The sequence below is a fragment of the Trichogramma pretiosum genome, unplaced genomic scaffold (assembly GCF_000599845.2).
Source record: "Trichogramma pretiosum strain Unisexual culture from Peru unplaced genomic scaffold, Tpre_2.0 scaffold40, whole genome shotgun sequence".
NCBI lineage: Eukaryota > Metazoa > Arthropoda > Insecta > Hymenoptera > Trichogrammatidae > Trichogramma > Trichogramma pretiosum.
In genome coordinates this window covers 344220-366072 of record NW_019641657.1, presented here as the reverse complement: position 1 = coordinate 366072, position 21853 = coordinate 344220, and the positions used below count along the sequence as shown (strand labels likewise).

The window sequence follows — 21853 nt, the reverse complement described above, 5'->3', positions numbered from 1 at the left end:
TTGCGTTCGTACTGCAGTGCCGACTTGTTTTTTAAAACAACAATAATAATAATAACTCGCGGCAAGTTTATATGTGCGGTGTAAAAGTTGTAAATATCGAAATACCGATCGCGTCTCTGGGTGTTAACTAGTGGTATATTGCTTTCCATTCATATATAGAGAGAGAAAATACTTCCGCCGCTATGTGTGCATCGAAACTGCCTGCGGGTGAAATTAGAAAATTCCAATACTTCGACAACGGTCTGAGACAATTTTTTTTCTCTGTCCCGTTGGAAGCATCGAGCTTGCGCTGCCGCGCCGCGCTGCTCTCGTTTCAATGAACTTTTTTCATAATGTTACAATGTCGTAACGGGCGAGCGCAAAGTTTATTGTTTGTCGATAGCGTCAATCAACCTCTCGTGTCTCGTTCGACTAAAAATAGTTTTCTAAAAGCCAGTCGCGATTACATTGACGAATTAAAGCTCCTCCCCCAGCTGCGTTCAGCGCGCACTCGCGCAAAGAAGGATTATAGCGAAAAACAATGCAATATTTAATCACGAGACACAACGCGTTCAGAGAGAGAGAGAAAAAAAAGCACGATAAATTTCACGTTTAATTCGTTTTTTTTTTGTTGTACTATCTACCCGCGGGGTGAAATTGTGATTTGCAAAAGTTATGCGCGCAAAATAATGCAGAAACTTATGCATGTTTGTGCCACTAAAAGCGGCATTTAATGAAATGAAATTAGCCAACGAAATCTTCTATTCGCTCGTCAACATTGCGAATAAATGCTGATTCTCGTGCCGCTCATTAAAATATTTCAATTTCGCATAAACCGTGCGTATGAATATGAAAAATTTGCCTCGACAGTCGCGCATTTTTTTTATTACGTCGCTTCATTCATTCTCAACGAATTCACGTCAAATTATCGTGACTGCAAATATTTTCCTTGCTTTCTTCGGCGTATATAAATTTTGGGTGAAAAAAAAATGTAAAGTTTCCACGCGCACGGAGCTCGACGTTCGTACATAATAACTCGTTTACGTATTACACAAGTTGTAACGCTTTGAGGCAAGTTCAACGATTCACTTAAGAACAAAACTTAAACGACGGGCTCGAATGCATTTAAGTCTTTTGCACAAAGCGAATGGCGTATAGTTAATGAATTTCGGGTGGAGTTTTTGGTTATAACAAAAACAAAGGACGCTATATCGACTTTGTGTATGAAATAGTTTTACTATTCAAAATTCTATTGACGTCTGCCTCTCTTTCTAGACTTGCTTTTGTGCTTTCACGAGCCACTTCAGAAGTGCAGTGAAATGAAAAAAAATATGAATAAATAAGAGAAAATCTTTTTTTAACTGTACAGACAAGTACATCGTTATAAAGTCTCTACGTAAAGAAATACAGAAAGTTTATTTACGAAAACACTATTATTTCCCACGTGAATACACAATTCCGTTTTTTATGAAAAAGCATAGGTTTTCGATTAATCAAATTGTGTCCTGAATAAACTAAATGCAATGCACGTATCTAATTGAATTATAAAAACTATTCTTGATAACGTTTCAATTATAAACCGCATCTTCAATTCGCTTTTATTTTTTCTTCCTTTTTTCATTTCCATCGAACTCGAAGTCTATTTTCCTCTCAGCCACTCTAAAATCTTATCGTTGCGGGTATTTGTTTTCTCCTGTCATTGATTTTACGTCTTGAGGTTTTCGAATCGCGAGACCCGAAAAGTGGTCCTTTCGAAAAGTGCCTCGCTCGACACCGACACGACCCTGAAAGTTAACCGCTATCGATTTGTCAATATAATCGCCAGATACAAATATATACACATGAAAACATCGAAAGAAAAGCAGCTCGCTCGAATTATCAGCTCACTCAATAATTGATGCGCCCGACACACACCGCACGTGTGCGATATATATTGTATATATTTTCGAGAGTGCTGGGGCTCTCTCCGTTGACGATAAAGTTTTGAGCTTGCAGCAGCAGCAGCAGCAGCTTCGTATATAATATACCAAGAGTTGACGTGCAGCGCGTCAAAACTTGCCGACGAAATTCGGTTTGAAGAATGTAAAGCGAGACAAGCTTATGTACGGTTTTGCCCCCTCGGGCGATCGAACGTGCACATATAATGAAGTTTAATTTTTGCTCAATTATAAATAATTGCTGCGGTTTATGTTTGCTCGAGTACGCCGCGAGAAACGACGATACGTTCTTCACGCGAACGTGTAAATATTTATTCTTTCTCGGGAAAACGCAAAAAAAAAGAAGAAGAAGAAGTTTTTCCGAACCGACGCGCGTGCTCGCAGCCAACTAATCGAAAAAGGTAATTACGCCAATGACTGATATCCAGGAGGTCAAAAAAGACCCGTGTACAATAAAAGCGCATTCGCTGTGTTATATATTATACGTATCGCAAATCGGAGAAGTTCGTTGTATTTTTTTGCATTATTCATAATACTTACTTTTTACCGATAATCGATTTTTCCGCATTCTCGCTGTTTTTGTCATTCTGCCGCGCGTCGTCGTCTCTCTCTCTCTCTCTCTCTCTCGTTCTCTGCGCTTTTGTAAATGCTGTATCGCATAAACGGGATATTCGTGTCTCGGGTTTTATTCATGGTGAAAATTTAATCATTGAATATTGCGGTTAAACCTCAAACGCGAATTGTGCAATCGATCCGACAAATTATTTATAACATCATTATAAAGGATGAACGGAAAATACTTTGAATTTATCCGAGCATCAAGCTGCAAAAATTCATGTTCGATCTGATCATACGGTGTAAATGTTATATTATAACAAGATAATCGTGAGAGATTATAAAAATTTATGGAATTTGCTTCTATTTGACTTAATTTTGTAACTACATTGAAAGATCTTTCAAAAAATCATGTCATTTAATGTTTTGAATTCGTGCACTTCTTGAATTTAAGATTGGAAAAAATTATTTTCGTCTTGCAAGTAGAGATCCCATTGAAAATATGTGGAATCCACAAGTCAAGAGTTGTCATATACCGTGCGCAATGCCGAAAAATCGTCACGGGGACAAAGACGAATGCGCGACGTTAAGTGCATTTCTACGCTAAATCGAATAAATATCAAAGGAGCCGGCGAAGCAAAATATATCCTTGTCATGCAAATTTCGAGCTAAATGCAGCAGCAGCAGCTGCCAGCACAGCATGCACACATACAAGCGAGGCGACGAGCACACACACACACATGCACAGTATATATCACATCGCCTCTCGTGTCCTTCACGTGGATTTCGTATATTATATAAAGTAAGAAGGCAATGCCCGAAAATACGGCCAAGTGTGCGAAGTGACGTCGCGCGCGCGCGGGGGGGACGCTCGAAAGTAACTTTTTTGATGTATTAAATTGTGCAAAAATCAAAGATTAAACTCGTTTGCGTTTGGGTCGAAATAATGCCCGGATCGTGGACGGCAATCGAGATTAGAGCCTCGACGAAACTTGAACTCCGAGCGAACTCTTCAAATATCTTAGATAGGATCGAGCGATAAATTTTTTAAGTTCAGAGCTAATAATCTAAGTACGTTTTGTAACGTCATTGTACGAGATTTGTACTTTAAAATTGAATTTCATAGATTCGGCACGTTTCGAAACGTTGGTGAATTTTTTTATGGTAGACATTTAAAACATCAAGAAAATAAATTATTATTGAAATCAATATATTATCTCCTGTATTATAAAAATGATGCAAAGCTGTTGTATTTTATATTGATACACGTATACTAGAAACACGAATAGTAATTCTGAACCTATGATCATTTTACAATTCGTATGGATTATAACGAAAAAACGTTACATTTTAATTTAATATTTAAATTTGTTCAAAACAAAAAGCACAATTTTTTTTCTTGAGAACAAACAATTTATTTATTTACATTTTAAGTTGTTTTCAATTGTGAGATAAAATAACATAAAATGAATTCATTATGATAAATATCATATAAACCGTCAAAATTTTTAAATTAGTATTTTAAACCGTTACAATAGATCGTACATCGCTATTTTAGTCACAATAACAAATAAATTTTATACATTTATTCGGACTTGATGCGTGAACTATGCGTTTTTTGATGGGCTTTGAGATTTTGTTTTTGACTGAATGTTTTCCCGCACGTGTCGCAAGTATGGGCGATATTATTATGTACTGCATTGACATGCTTTTTGAGATCAGACTTTTGAATGAAGGTCTTTTGACATTTATCACATGCATGAGTGAAACCCTTATGCACTGCATTAATGTGAGCTTTGAGATAAGTCTTACTTGAACATTTCATTTCGCAAATATCACATTCATGAATGATTTTATTATGCACCGCGTCGATATGTTTTTACAGATTACGATTAGTTGAGAAATTCTTTTCGCAAATATCACATACATGTCTAACACCATTGTGCGCCACATCAATGTGTTTCTTGAGATTACTCTTCTCTGAGAATTTCTTTCCGCAAATATCACATTTATGAGTGATTCTGTCATGTACAGAATTGATATGGCGTTTGAGATCATCCAGTCGTGCAAATGTCTTACCACATGTCTTACAGCTATGGGTGACACCATTGTGAACCACATCGATGTGTGTTTTGAGGTTACTCTTAGTTGAGCATTTCTTTCCGCAAATATCACATTCATGAATGATTTTATTATGCACCGCGTCGATATGTTTTTTCAGATTACGATTAGTTGAGAAATTCTTTTTGCACATATCACAAGTATAGATGACACCATTGTGCACTGAATCGATGTGTTTCTTGAGAGTATTCTTATCTGAGTACTTCTTTCCGCAAATATTACATTCATGAGTAATTCTGTCATGTACCGAATTGATGTGGCGTATGAGATTACCTATTTGTGCAAATGTCTTACTACATGTCTTACAGCTATGGATGATACCATTGTGCGCCACATCGATGTGTTTCTTTAGATAACTCTTATCTGAGTACTTCTTTCCGCAAATAACACATGCATGAGTGATTTTGAGATGTATCGAATCGATGTGGCGTTTGAGAGTATTTAGTTGTGCAAATGTCTTACCACATGTCTTACAGCTATGGATGATACCATTGTGCGCCACATCGATGTGTTTCTTGAGATTACTCTTGTCTGAGAAACTCTTTTTGCACATATCACAAGTATGGGTGACACCATTGTGCGCCACATCAATGTGTTTCTTAAGATTACTCTTGTTTGAGAATTTTTTTCCGCAAATATTGCATTCATGAGTGATTTTGTCATGTACCGAATTGATATGGCGTTTGAGATCATATAGTCGTGCAAATGTCTTACCACATGTCTTACAGCTATGGATGATACCATTGTGCGCCACATCGATGTGATTTTTGAGGGTAATCTTATGTGAATATGTCTTTCTTTTTTTATTTTTTTCAACGAGCTCGTAATTCGAATTCGGTGCTTCAGAAACGTCACCAGCAATTTCTTGTTTTACTTGTTCCACAGTTTCCATTTTCATCGTGCTTTGAGTTTTATAATAATCGTTATACTTTGCAAGCTGCAAGTGATTACGAGAATAACCGTCAATCTTATTATTCGCTAATAAACTCATGGTATGTTTGAAGTCTTCACATTCAATCTCAATTTTCACCTCGTCATTCATTTCACTTTCTGGATTTTTGTCATTTTCTCGAAACACTTGGGTCTGTTAATAAAATTTAAGTTTTGAAAAAATTTCCATTAAAAAATGTTTATCTTATTAGTCGATTATAATCGTAAACTCTTACGGTATTTTCTCGCAGAAATTCGAAAAGTTGAAAATTTTTAACATCAGGTTTCTCATTCTTATGATCATCTTCATTAAATGTCACATCAATTGGTTCTTTTTTCACTCTGAAATAGCGCAATATTATCAAGTGTCAGACTACAATATTTTTCATACTTTAAATCTCATAAAAAAAATAATTACCTCACCGCACCATAAAATATATCACTGGATTCCATCTTTCTGACTTGAATCTCACCGATGATTAATATACCTGTGACAATATCAAACCGACTGACTTGAATTTAATTCGATAATATTTACAAATCTTTGTACGAAAGTCGAAAATCTCAACAAACAAATGTAAACAAAGAACACTTAGTCGTGATGTGTTGTCGAAGAAATTATATTATTAATTTTCCTCGTCAAAAGTTGTTATTATTCTACGAATAATATTTTATTGAAAAGAATTCAAAAATCCCCAAAAAACATTGCTTCCACGGCGCGTGAATGAAACTAAGAGAAAACTATAGTTAGATTATAAAAATCAAAAAAATCGTAGTACGTTGGCTTCTTTAATAAAAAAAATGTCCCGAGTAAGTCCGCAAATTTATGCGTAGGAGCTACGCCGGACGTGTTTCGGATACAGAAACGTTCCTCGAGCCAACTTCCGCTCGTTGAAAAATTTAATTTGACGAGCATTTTATTTTCAAATTTACGATAACTTCTGGACTTCGAATCTCCGAGAAAGCAGAGACGCAATTCCAAATAAAATCTCTCTCTCTCGTAAGTTCCTCCACTCAGAGGTAATCTGCACCGCGAACCGAGAACAGTGGAGGAGATTTCATTTCGAGACACAAATAATTTTCTAAATAATCCCTCCTGATGAATATTTTAGCCACTGAAAAAAAGCCCACGTAATTAGGGATGCAGTGAGCGGCGGCAGAAAATCAGTTTCGAAACAAATAACTTTACAGGGCGCGTGGGCCACCGGCCGCAAAGCCAATTTCGGGGTAAAGTCGAGGGAAAAGCGAAGGAGCGATATAATGAATAAACTTCGTTCGAGATGAAGTTAATAACGGAATAATTTTAATGGCCGGGGGTAGACAGTTGAGCGGCGGCGGCGACGCGCATTAGTTCCATGTGACCAAAATATTTCGCAGCTGCAACGACGAGCGCCCCGCGGAGCGTGCCAGTAGAGAGAGAGAAAACAAGAGAAAATTCATGCATAACACAGATGCTGCAGCTTATGCTGATGTGATGAACGCACAGAGATTTTATAACGTGTGCGGCAGTGAGCAGTTAAAATGATTTGAAAAGTTTTGTGTCTGGAAACATAAATGATGATGTGCGTGTGTGTGATTTTGTGATATCATCGTGTTGATAATTTTCCTGCTTTTTTTCGTACACGATATGCAAAAATGAACGATGAAACTGCGAGCGACGCTTCGAACAGTGACAGTGCCGTAGATGACGCGTTAGCTGCAGCTGCAGGACAACGTGGGATTTTTGAAAAATGCCAAAGCGCGACTTTTCACCTGGACGGAGCGATTTATACCATAGGTAATTCCTATACATGTTATAAATTATTAAGATAAAAATTCGAATGAAAAATTCAACAATGAAACATATTTTGTGTTTGAAGTAAAAAAAAAAAACTACCCAACTGATATTACGCGATTACTTACCGCAGCAGCAGCTGCAGGCAGCGATGTGCACTACGCGGGCGCGCGTCACTGTTGATTTTCTCCAGAGCCGATGTCTTGAATATTTGAACAGACTTTTATTGGCACGACGAGGGATCGTGAATTTGAATGCAGAGAGAGAGATACTTCCCCCTTTTTTTCTCCTATTGTAGAAAACTTTCATGGATACGTAATGTATGCGTTTATTATTTTATATTGAAGGGTCTCGTATACCTTTTGAACATTTCCGGCAAGCAAGTGTATTATCCTGTGTATACGTAACGCTTTATTTACATTACGAGTATATCATTTATATAAATAAAAAGTACGGAGCATTATGTATTTTTATTTAAAACTGTTTTCACTTTATTCAGCCGGGGTAAAAGCGAATCCAATAATTGCAGGCCGAAAATCTATAATGACCTCCTTTCAACTGGAGCACGTGCTTGCATTTCACAGGGTTCATTTACCCCGAACAACTACGGATAAATTGTGGGAAATTTGACACCGGCGCTGCCGCTGGGTTATAGTATCCTTTTTTGTTTTTCAGCTTCTTTTTTTTTTATTATGAGTTTATAAGAGTTGAAAGAAAAATTTTAGCGGTGAAAACTTTTCAAGTATCTAATGCTTCGAATTAAAGTTTGATATTGCGTTAAACTCTTTATTATAATAAAAAGTTTCGTATCGATTATTCAAATTCATTTGCATTTCGATATAAGATACGATCCGGCAACGAATGCGGTATAATATAATATTTTTGCACTCCGGAGAAAGAGAGTAAAAAATGGAAGTAAGCAAATAAGTTTTTTGCACTTGAAATCCATTTATATATTTTATTGTAAATGTGTGGCGATCGTATCGAACATTTTTTCTCTCTCTATCCCAGTTGACGCTTCAATTTTCAACGATATTACTCAACGTAAATAAATCTAAACTCGAGGTTACACGTCATGAATGCAAAAAATATGCGCCCCTCTTACTCTTCTTTGTAAATGTGTAATATCGACATTTGCCGCGCACGCTGGAACAAAAATAAACTTGTTTAATTCGAACGAACATTCGCGCGATAAATTTAACTTGCAGCTTGATACGATCAACGCGAGCATGAAAGGGAACAATTAAAATTGTTTATTGTTTTGTCGTTTGTCTTTGTCGACTTTTACTGACACGACGCAAAAAGTTAATTATCGATATGATGTACTCCCTTGTTTGACTTGAATCGGAAAAGTCCATGCATCGATTGATAATCGCGCGCCGATCGACTTCGCCTCGTTTTTTTTTCTACTACTTTCATTCGCTTTACCCTCCAAAAAAAAATATGAAAATGTAACCGAATATTAGAATCCTGTTATTGGAATTTCCATGCGAATATTCGATTCATCGACACAAAATTCCAATAAAATGACTCGAAATGTGCCCGGCGCGATACGTCTGTGCGATCGCGTACACCCCCGCACGCACACACTGACTCACACTCGAAAGGGTTATCGTTTGCAGCCCAAAGAGTGCAGTATATGCGCTCGGGCGTGTGTATAGCCGCACAGACCCACTCGTATACGCGCTCACGGCACATAATCAAAGTCAGGAATGAACTCGTTCGTTCGCCCACTCTGTCCGCGGCCGATTTCAATCACACATTATATATCGCGGGGATGCGATTGCAGCAGCAGCAGCGCACGGAGCGCGACGAGTTAGTTCCCCCGCCAACCCTAATGCGATCGAACGTAAGAGAGAGAGAGAGAGAGAGAGAGAGAGAGAGAGAAACAGAGAGGAAAAAAGTGAGAGAAAAATTGATTGATTGATCGTATTTATACGAGCGAATAAAGCCCTCGTTACTTTCTCTCTTTTTTTTGCTACCATCTGCTGGCCCAGTTCGCGAGGCGTAAAGTAATGACGAAACAGCATTGAATTATAAAACCGTTTAGCAAAATTAATGCTTCGCGACGCGCAATGACTCGGAGAGTTGCGGCGCAGCATGTTTTTGGTTGCGCAGCTTTCGAGGGCTATTATCATGTATAGTTCCATTTTATCTATCGTTAAAGTTCGCGAATAAAATATATATATAGGCCGACGTTCGGACTGCGGAGATCGTTCGAGCGTCGGCGGGGCCATTCAGGTATACAAATTCAAACTCTGGCGAATATCAATCGGACGCGATTGTGTAACGCAATTTATTCATTTAAAAGTTTCAAAGGCGCGCTAAATTTTAAAATGATTACGAGGATATACAGTCGAGGATTCGATTAATTATACGTATAATTGTTGATAAATAGTTGAAATTGTGTGAGCGAAAGCAAGAGTGCGGCAACTTTATTTTCTCGCAAAATTCAAGCTCCATTAGTGGAGTCAGAATAGCTCGCCTGGATTTTAAATGATTAACGGGCAAGACAGAGAAAGTATTGTTGAATTAAAAAGCATGTTGGGTCGAGATACTGGAAAAATAGTGTATTGGATTATACGAAGTTTACGACTATTTATACTTATTATAATTAATTCCACGTTATAGAAGAATCACAAAAAATGCCAATGTGCTTATTTTATTTCATTTTTATTTTCATTTTTATTTGTTCAATTCGTTCACAATTCTGATAATTTTTAAATAATCAAAGAATTTTTTTTATTGCCTTAATTTGGCCATATAATTTTCTTGGCCAAACGTTGAAATAACATTCAACATTGGTCTGTTGAAGTTTTCTGAGGAAGATTTAAATTTAGATTTTTTAGTATACTTTGATAAAAATGTCAACATTTTTTATAATTTATAAATTTCAAATCCAGTGTTTATACGCTACGATAATAAAATTAGCAAATTTTTGTAAGAACAAGACCGGATTTATTTTGAAGATGTTTTTCTGTGAATGGCCTGCTTGGTTTATCGATCTTAACGTTGACACGTTAATAAAATACTCAGAGAAAAACATAAAATGAGAATCTATCCAATAGGTACTTTTCCGCAAAATCTATTGACAGAATTACATACAGATAAAAATGCGATGCACGTGTACACGATTAAACTGCGAATTTACGTAGTCGACGATAGAGGGGGAAATTTTTGCTAAGAAGCTATCGTAGTAGTCGAATCACCTCGCTAATACCTAAATGGAACTGATGTGTTCACTAGCTATTGTGCGAAGCTACATACCACTACGAGCGAGTGTTTTTTACAAATTATTATCGTAAAAGTGTATAGGTTAAATTGCAAGGTACATTGCCGGCTATTGTAGAGCCACGTTTAACCTCTAATTTTTTCTTAGTGAATACCGAGCAAATTCACAGTGCCATTCTATATAATCGAGAAAGCAATGGAAAGCATGAGTAATGTAGTAAGCTATAATATTTTTCTGTAGTATTGACATGATTGTTTTTCAAGCGATCGTCTGTAAAACTGTAAACTGTATTAATCTTCAGAGTAAAGGAAGAGCCGAACGATACTTTGCAGGATGTAGGTGAAGGTTATGTTTTTGATTTGGTCGACTCTTGCGAAGCCAAGACCTTAGAAACATTGTCATTTCATGAATTATCGGTGAGTTCGAATTATATTCTGTTGATTGACTTAAAAGACTTGAAAGATTTAAAACTACACGAAAATGTTTATTCTAGGCTAAACTCTCAAATAAGGTTGTGGCATTACGGAAAAGTTTAGATGAAAATATACGTATAGAGCTGGAGTGCAAAGATGTTAAACTTGAACTGCCTCCAACAATCTGTAAAACGGAGTATCAAAGTTGTCAACCTATTGTGAAAATAGAAAACGAAAACCCAACCAATTACATCATTCAAAAAGAGCGAATAATTTTTGAATGTAACACTTGTCCCAAATCATTTAGACGAAAAAGTGACCTCAAGAGACACATAAGTGAAGCACACGATCGTATTAAACCCTTCGAATGTGAGATTTGTCACAAATCATTTGGACGAAAAAATCAACTCAATAGGCACATAATGAGAGTACATGATCGCAGCAAACCATTTTTATGTGAGATTTGTCGTAAATCATTTGCGGAAAAAGGTACCCTCAAAACTCACATAAACTTAGTACATATTGGGAATAAACCCTTTGAGTGTGACATTTGTCATAAATCATTTGGACAAAAAAGTGGCCTCAATAAACACATAAATGCAGTACATAATCGGAGCAAACCCTTTGAATGTGAGATTTGTCTGAAATCATTTGGAGAAAAAGATAAGCTCAAAATTCACATAAATGCAGTACATAATCGGAGCAAACCTTTTGAATGTGAAATTTGTCACAAATCATTTGGACAAAAATCTAGCCTCAAATCTCATATAAATGCAGTACATGATCAGAGTAAACCCTTCGAGTGTAACATTTGTCAAAACTCATTTGGACGAAAATATGACCTTAAAATTCACGTGAATATTGTACATGATCGTATTAAGCCCTTCACATGTGACATTTGTCACAAATTATTTGGATACCAGGATACACTCAAAAGGCACATAATAACAGTACATAATCAGAGCAAATCGTTCGAATGTAAAATTTGTCATAAATCTTTCGGACGAAAAGACCATCTTAAACTTCACACAAGTACAGTACATGATCGTAGCAAACCCTTTGAATGTGAGATTTGTCAAAAATAATTTGGAATGAAGCAAAACCTCATGAAGCATATTAGTTCAGTACATGATCGAAAATAATGTTTCAATACAAACCCCTTCGAATGTGAGATTTGTCACAAGTTTTACCATCGCAAGTATAGCCTAAAAGTTTACATAAATTCAGTTCACGATCATAGTGAATTTTCAAAAAAATGAGATTGTTCCCCAAATATTTGAACTCAATAAATTTTTACTTGCTTAAATATCGTAATGGTTGAATACTTTCGACAAAAATTTTCTTTAATTTTGTGGAAAAACTTCAATTGTTTATCAACTGTTATTATTTTTGCAATGTCAATGAAATTTTTCTTTTCATCCTTTATAAATAAAACAATTTATTAAATAACCGGTGTTTGTTTTCAAATTATTTATTTCCTTTTAATAGAGTTCCTAAATCCAGAACTATTTTAACACTTCCCTTACATTTTCGTATACGTGAACGATTCTCAATCTTAAATGATCAATAAAAAATCCTCTTTCAGCTGTAACAATTTTGCTAGCCAAATACACATATGACGCTTGCTTAATATTATTTTTTTACAATGTTTGGACTTGAATCAACGACGTACATACATGGATATTTCTGCGCCTGAAATGTACAGAAGTGTTTTTCAAGACTGCTAATTACCGAGAAGGTACATTATATCTGCTGCCGTATCGTGAATAAATAAACTTTTTAAAGAGAAAGCATATCGTGTAACTAACAATCACATAACATTTCACGTATAGTTCCACATTCAATTACATACATTAAACAGAAAAGCACAGGTATGGAGCGGCGACCCTAAAAATTCACAATTTCTCGAATTTTATCGATTTCTGGTGGGAAAATGCATTTGAACATAAAAATAATCTTTTTTGGGGTCTAGAAATGTGAAAACAGGTGGTTGGAATTTCTGAAACAAAATCAACCACCAAAAAATCGATTTATTGTCACTAATTGGTGCAAGTCTTCCCTTTATGTTGATAAATAATGAGTAATGATCGTCTCACTCGTTAACGAGCCACTTCTCGTTTCGTCCGCTGGCAATCTACTACGAGGCGAGATTCGGGTCGTTGTCAATACGGTCGATCTTAGCGTGTAAGCCAAGGCTTACATCCAAAAAGTGCGATCCAGCGAGGATCGCGTTCTGTTGTCAGCTGTCCAATTGGAATAACGTTAATCCATTAGAGACCCGACACCGTGCACATATAGCGTTACAATATTGAGATCGAATTCTGTTCGCCGGATAATTTTCCCTTGTAAATCCACACGAGTTTTCTCTTCATTAATTTTTAATGACTCATCGCCGGCCAATTTTAACAAGTATGGATCGCCTGACTATATCGGTATATTACTACTTAATTGAATAATCAATGGTGTATTTTTAATCAACGATATGCATAGCTACATACGTTTATAAATAATCGCAAAATGAGCGAATGATTATTCATACGAAATTACTCGAAAGTATAAGCGCATTAAATAAACAAATTATTTCTTGTTTCTGTTGCAGGTATGAGGTTAATTTACTGTGTACTCAATTTTACGTTACTCAAAAGGTACGCTCAGTTTTAAAATTTAGCCCATATAAACCACGTATACAGCGATCATATTCCATACACAAATTGTGTACACGCGCTCGCCGAAATAGTTTTGCGTTGGTTCGCTTTATCGGGTCGTTCGGTCGGCTAGGTACGCCCGAAACGTGAAACGTGTGTAACATAACAAAACACTATACTGCGTGCCGTCTCTCGAAGGACCCGCTGTCGCCCGTCTGTCCGTGTTATTCCGCCGAACGAATTAATTAGAGTATATGATTGTGCGCAATGTCTGTGCAAATAGGATATCACTCGAGTGCTTTGCGCGCGGAGACTGGCAGCGAATGCAGAGACTTTTTTTAAACTGATGTCGTAATTTTCTTGAATACTTTTTTTTTATGCCTTTGAAATTGAACGGCTTTTGATGCGTTCAAAGTAAATGTATTGATTAATAAAAAAATCAATAGAATTAATTAGTGTATGAAAAGTAAATAATACGAAATCGGATATCTTGTAATTATTTTAATTGGTATTACTACATTTGAGTATGAAAGTAAGCATATTATGCACTAACTCTAGAGTTACGCTGATAATCTTCTTAAAATCATGCATCAAGTATTCAAAACTAATTATACTAAGCGACACAAGATAAATGCACTTTCCTCGTCACCGTAACTTAAGCCCTAATTATTCACATTACGATGCTTTAAAAAAAAAAACTATTTTTAGAAAAGATAAGTAATTTAAAATTTGTGAATATTGTCACATTTTCATACGAAATTTCTATATTCAAACTATGCGAACATCTCGAATATCTCACGTACCAAACGAGTTCGATAGGCAAAAATTTGCAGAATATTATAGAGGAAACGTGAAATTTTATACATTACTGAAGGAATGTAAAAAATATTCAATTATACCGTACAGAGTGATAATAATCACGATCTAGGAATAATTTTTCATTTTAAAATTAGCAAAATTTAGTAACGAGCGCTCGTTGGTTTCTTCGTTATCTCATTAATGTATGTTACTATTCGTGCACCTATTGAAAAAAGTGGTGAAATTAAATTTTATTTTTTTTCTTGCGTGCTCGACGAGAAAATTATAAGACGGATTAATACGTTTCGTACTGATTAAATTGCAGTGTACTAAATTCAGTGGAACAAGTTCTACATAAAACAGAAGTAAAGTAGTAAAACAATAGACTTTGAAGCGAACTCGCATACTCATAACTTTCATTTTAATAAACAGTCAAATTTGCAGTTAAATTTACAAACCAAGAACTTTTTGTAAATTTCAACAATGATTACGACGAGAGAACTAATAATTACAGTCAACTTAATTTCACGACAATCGAATCGCGTTTCATCCGTACAATGCATATCATTACAGACACGCACCCGAACCGTAGCTCGATATTCCGGGCGAATGAAGACTTTACCTTCACGTTTATAAGAGTATTATGCCGCGAAATACGAGCACGTGCAGTTTTATTAGACAAACAAAGCCCAGCAGTAGTATATATTTGTGTAGTTCAAAAGCAAACAGAAAAGCTAATTCAAACAAGTAGTAGTACCCCGCCCGAAAAGCTAGCTTTTCTCTCTCTCTCTCTCTCTCTCCATACGCGTGCTCTTTCGCTCTCTGTACGCAGTACGCCCTATACCCGTTTTCACGGTTACAAGATTTTCGCTAGACTTGGCTTGACAGTTGGCTTGGCTTCTCCAGCCCTGTAAATAGTTTACAGGGAAAATTGTGTACGAGGCACTCCTTTTAACGTGTAACCTCTGGGTTGAATGAAGCTTCGAGTTATTAAATATGCTTGCGCCGTTACGGTAACCAGTTTCACATTCCTCCGTGCTGCACCGACCGGATGTATAAAGTTTGTGACTCTGCGCGGAGCTTTTGATTTTGCCCCGATGCATCATCGCGTTAATTATGCACTTGGCTTCGTTACATAATATTCTGCTGCTGCTGCTGCTGCATCGACGTCGACGACGACGACGACGATGACGGCGATGAAATTCCCTGCAGAGAAATTTGGTAGCTCGATTGTCAACTTGATAATCAGTTACAAGCTGGAAGCGGTTATATCAACGTTAATTTAAAGCGATTTTAACATTTTTCGATTTAACGTTGGTTCGTGAAAAATTTAAAAATTATCAATTTATTTGACTAAACGTCTTAGCGCAAAGCCTCGAAAATGATGTAGACGTGAAAGCGTGACGGGCTTTTAGCTATTATATGGAACAGCGTGACGTTGCTTACGAGAGTAAAATAGTGCTTAATTTGCTTTTTTAATCAATTTTTGATGAATTAAAGCATTGGACTAAAATTTTACGTAATTATCTTTTCAATTCTGTTGAATATTCTTTCGAGAAACGTCTAGATTGTAAAGAAAAAAATTAAAGTTTATTTGTCATTTGATGGACAAATTCCTCATCAGATTAATTTAATTTAGTGTTTGGCTTAACATCTTTTAACCGAATAAATCACCCATTTTTATTGAAATAAAATTTTTTATCCTGCCATTTGTATACAGAAACTGCGATTAGCAATAATTAACTTAAAAAATCTTATAAAAATCTTTCTCTCGAGCAAACAATTTGCTGCGTCCCTCGATTCGTGCGTTATCTCGACATACTTTCGCGAGACCCGATAGTTCAACTTTCTTCCTTTTTTTTTTCATTCGATTAAACGCGCAATGACTCACGCGTTCTAAGTTTATAACGTATAAGAGTAACTTTGCGCATGTTTTATGCGCGCGCGCGCGGCAACCTCGTCGTCGTCGTCTATCGTGGCAGCCGTGGCAACCCCAGTATTTTACGCAGTTGACACAGAAGATACCGAGCCGAGGGAGAGAAAGTATAATCGTGTTATAGTTTAATAGAACGATAGGGATATAATTAAGTTTTGCAAAGACGCTCCGAGCGCTCATGGTGTATGTTATTAATAGTTAACGTAGGGTAAATACGATATAAGCGCGCGGAGAGGCTTTGACAGGTTCGAGTTTCATCGAATTAGCCTCCTCCTCCCTCAAATATACTTTTGAGTCGTGTAAACGAGTTTCGGATTTATTTTTTTGTTCCAACGAGCTCGTAAAGATTCGAATTGCAGAGTGTAACTTGATGAGAAACAAGAGGGAAACTCTGCAAATTGTGACAATTTTGTTGATATCAGATTATGTGCAAGCATATTGAAAATGTTAAACCATGCTTTTTTGTGTAATTTGTTAATCCTGCAACGATATATCACTCGATTCATGATTAAGAATAAATTCTTATTCATCGAAGAAAAAATTGTCGGTAAAAAATGAGGAAACTTGAATTTGATTATTGCAAAAAAAAACAGCGATACTTACCACGAGAGCTTTATGCAGCGTCGGTAATGTTGAAAATTTCCCGTCGCTACCGATCGTCAGCTTTTCTCTTTATACCCTCTCGAGTATTATAACGGAGCTTGCACGACGTATGCGGTAAATTTTGCAACTTTGCGCAGAGCTTACCCCTTGCAGCCGGTGGTAAAGTAGAGAGTTTGTGCTTGCGGAGTTTCTAGCTGATGGTGAACGTCGAATGAATTTGCCGGAAAAATCGATACTCACAAAGAACGAAAGTTTTTATCATATCCAGCTAGTTTCAAATACTTTTTAAACGACTTGGAATAAAAGCAATACAAAAACTATTTAAAAAACACTTGGAAAGCTGAAAAATCTTTGAAAATTAAAACGATGTATTATGCTTATGATGCAAACATAATCGCAAGTTTGCACGATAGGTAGAAGGGATCCAATAATCCGTCAGACTATAATAGTGACATTAACAAGATACGTAAGCAGCCGAGCATTTCTGGATTAATTTGTATGCTTTCAAACATATTTGACATTGAAAATTAAAGTTTGCTTACGCGATCAATGTTGACACGCGAAATATTTCCATAATACCCACTCAACGTATTCAGAATCAATTCGCATCGTGACGTCAGACAGGAACGTTTGGAATTGCTAAATAAGTATTTTGAAATATTTTACATTGCATAGGGACATTGTAGATTCATAAGACTTTTAGTGAAATTTGATATTTTTCGAGTTGAAAAAAAAAAATTAAATTTGTAATATTTTTTCAGTGAAAATATTTACGTAATAGTTCGAGTGATACATAGCTTGCAAACTGTAACATCTTAAAAAAAGAACGAGTCACTTTTTAAAAAGTAATGCATTTATTTTTTCAATTGAAAGTCCCCCGAGACAGCCTTGAAAAACTAAAAACGTTTTGCATAATTACGCGGAGAAAATTCCGGACGTTTTAGAATTTTTGAAAAATCGGACGTTGAGACTGATGATGAACGACGGACGTGTAAAGCGAAAGTCGCACACCTCGCGCCGTCACTGCCTATTTTCAGAGCCACCTTACAATCAAATTTTTCAATCAACTTGAGTCTCTCGTGGCGAAATTCTTCGCATTTTTTTTTTTTTTTTTTTCATCAAAATGCGAGGATGTCAAAATTATTTCTAATTATTATGTCGTAATTCTAACAGGTCTAATACGGCACTAATTCCAAATGCTCGCATTAATCCAGCCATCCGTAATCAGTACATGTCTGAACTGGAAGAACACGCGCGCGTGCTCTGTAATTAGATTAATTACTCCAACTTTTTTTTCGCGAATCTGAGTTTCTAGATCGAATTAAAACTTTCCTTCTGCCCCTCGTACAAGTACGAAAATGACTTTATGCACTGCGAGATGAAATAAAAAGAAAAAGAAGAAATTATGACATCGAAACATTTTTCGCTTCCATAAAAATGTTACTCCGACGCATGATAATTAGATTGCAAACTTAAAAATAATAATGCAGCCGATTGTGTGTACCTCTGCGAGATTGACATTTATAAAATTGCGAAATTCGAAATCGTCAATTACGTATTTCGCAACGGAATATTAACAATTTAATCGATGCATTAAATTTACTTTGGCTATTATTCACGTATTTGCCAATCGTATGCGTATAGAGCATAATGATGAATGTCTATTGCGCTCGAATCCAGCCCGAATAGTTATGAAACGCAATTTAAATATAATATTCAAAAGTTAATGCCACATTCGACTCAAAAACAAATAGTAAATCATGCGAATCTGCTGTGTACAAAAAGCAGAAATAATTCAGTATCTCGCATTATCATCACGAAATCATAATTAACAATACATGCATTACTGTATATCAATATGTATCGATGTGAAAATGATTGTCAAAATTACAATTTTATAAATATCAAATATTCAAGGATAACGAACGAAATTTTACATGTGATAATTGCTCTTTTGCAGGTAAATCGAACGCGTGACAAATATGGCATTTTTAAAATCCCTATACCAACGCGTATCGGACATTGTTAAAGAAGGTAAAAAGCAAACAAAAAAAAAACGAAAAGATCGATCGCGAGCTCGATATTGTCGTAGATAATTCGTACTTAGCAATCTCTTACTCTCTATCTATAACTTTCTGTCTCTATCTCTTTCTCAATCTTTGTTTTTGTTTTTTTTTTTCTCAATGTGACTGAACTGAAACCAATCGATGTGTATTAAACATTTTATATACACGAACGATTATCACACAAATATTATATGATATACCTCCATACGGAACGAGTTTACAACACATTTAAATGCGTCATATATTCGTTTATAATCAAGCGAAAAGGAAACTGACACAACAAGTGCATGTTTCAGTTTTATTATACTAATACATTTCAGGGCACAATATTATACATAACTACCGTTGGGGTTCAAAGCGACGCATTGATTACGATGAATAATCCCGTCGAGATTTATTGCTTCGTTAGGCTCTGTCTCTCTCGTTCGAAGACGCGCCACAGCAGCTGTTTTATATAGTTACGAAAAACACGTGTCCCGAGCCAGATGACTGTCACACATAACGTATTATTTTTCGATATTATTACACTCGAGACCAATCTTCAAACACCGACACGCACATCATCGAACAGACGAATGGAAGTGCCGTTCTCTCTTTTGTACTTTTGTTGTTGTTATTGTTGTTGTTTGTTACTTATGTCACGAAAATCTTCTCGATATGTTAGCGAGCACTTGTTTGTTGTTGTTGAAATTTTAACTGGCAATTAATGCATATAACTTTATATCTGTGTGTGTTACACTCAATTTATAGAGGCGTCTATATCGTCGCCCCAGCGCAAGAACAGCACTAATAAACTCAAGTGGCAAAAAGGTGCCTTAATCGTATCCTTTTAACATAGGACTAAGGCACGTTTTTGCTACTTGAGTTATTTGTGCGGTTCTTGCGCTGGGGCGACGATATACAAAACTCAAGGAAATCAATAAATTCAGATTCATCTGAGCATATTGATTGCATTGTTACGGCCGGGCATTGTTGATATTCAAGTTACAGTTAATTATTCAAGCAAATTAATTGATGTTTTTGTTTCGAAACTTGGTATATACCTTGCGTTGAATACTACACATTATTTGGAGTCACTCGAGCTGGAGAATATCTGTAACGACTCTCTCTCTCTTTCTCTTTCTCTCTCTACTGCATGTATTGACTCTATTGTTTCAAGTCATTGTTGATCTTTTAGTATATCTTACGTACTTGTGCAGAATTTAATTGAAAAAAAGCTCTTCGGAATGCTTGATAATATAGAAATTGTTTTGAAACCAAGTATTCGTATCAATTATTGATCTTTCATATAAATGTGCACATTGCACTCTTGTATAAGAGCTTTTCTGTCGAATGTGTTTTAATTACTGATATAGTATTATTTCATGTGCACGATTTTTTTTTATATTAATTAATATAACAATTATAAAGTAAGGTATGTTGATTAATACAATGATAGATAACATAAATAAATATATTTTCGACAATTACAACCTTTTTATAGGAAATTCGATTCTCTATAAAGATCAGTCAAATTTTTAGAGTGCTGCGCTGCTTTTAATGAAAAATAACCAAGTGTTAAATACGACCTATTCTGTTTCACAGCTCTCGTTCGTCAAATAACTTTGTTTGTAATTCAAACTACTGCGCAGCGCGAAGGCTCGATAAGCACGCATCGCTCGCGCGTGTATTTTTTTTTCACGCGCAGCGATGGAAAATAAAATAACACGCACAAAAAAAAGTGGCGAGCGTCGAGCTGGTTGTCAAAATATTTGATCGATTTAATCCCCCAATCGCGCGCCGCTAAAGCAAACGTATTTCCCCAATTACAAGCGCGCCCGCAGCCAGTGTACTCATCGTTGCATTAATTAAAAAAATGAGGTATAATTCGCACGTTTTCATTTTTTTATTATGACTTTGGAGCTCCCCAAACGAAAGCTGCACAAACGAGGCATTCAATAACGTCATCCTCATTGTATGTGTACGCGCGAGGTAAAAAGAGCCCATAATACATCCTCCTCACACAGTCACATTGACGTCTCTCAACTTTGAAATTCGTATATAGTCGTGTATATAAGGAAACAAAAGAGACGAGCGAGAGAGCTGTTATCAATCGCAGCCAAGAAGGTAATTCCCGGATATACTCTTGGATCCTCTCGACTCTCTCTCTCTCTATCCTATATGCTGCAGCTTTGGTGTGCGCGTATGCGTGTGCTCGTCGGCAGGAGAACGTCGACGATGGGCGCGCGCGCACATCTTCGAATCGGTATTATAAACTCACGCGCGCGCGTATACAGCGGCAATGGCGTAGAGATATACGTCATAATATATATATATATATACGCGCAGGCAGCAACTGCATCAGCAGCAGCTATATAGCCGCGCGTTATAAACTTCATTTCGAGGAGCTTACATCAGAAATTCAAGAGTCGAGTTGCTGCTGCTCTCGTGTTGCGCTGCTCGTATCGCAGCCCTCTAGGTATATAGTATATAGTACTATATATATAAAGGTAGGCAACGTTTGCACTCGCCTGGCGCATAATACATGCACATACACACACACATACTCACGCACATTTGCTCGTAGGGCCATTGATTCGCACACATCTGCACTCGTGCGTTTTAATGCAGGTGCGTTTGTGTGTACGTGTAATAATGTCGAGTTGTTGCCGCTGCTGCTGCCCTGTAATTGCATTACGCAGCGGCCGTCGTGTCGTATGGGCACATAATATCGTATATATGTATTCGTTATTATACATATACCTATAGGTATTTATACTCGCGCTGATTAGGTAAGAGGAGGATATATCGATGCGAGAGAGAGAGAGAGAGAGTTAAGTTAAATATACGTATATAATAATATAGCTGCTGCCGCTGGCGGGAAA

The 21853-nt window shown here is 36.4% G+C and overlaps 1 protein-coding gene across 8 annotated transcripts in view; it reads left to right on the top strand.

The window, feature by feature from the left end:
• LOC106656175 (calcium/calmodulin-dependent 3',5'-cyclic nucleotide phosphodiesterase 1-like) overlaps positions 1-21853 on the top strand; it is a 160680-nt gene that overhangs the window by 45255 nt on the left and 93572 nt on the right. For 3 of the 8 annotated variants that reach the window (XM_023460182.1, XM_023460183.1, XM_023460181.1), the window contains exon 1: positions 7129-7299. The exons of 2 other annotated variants lie outside the window; for them this stretch is intronic. In XM_023460182.1, coding sequence (XP_023315950.1) covers positions 7158-7299 — 142 coding nt within the window. In that variant the 5' untranslated portion in view covers positions 7129-7157. Of the gene's footprint in view, positions 1-7128; positions 7300-18883; positions 18958-21853 lie in introns of those variants that run through there. 3 more of the 8 variants (XM_023460184.1, XM_023460185.1, XM_023460186.1) reach the window with 3 other exon arrangements.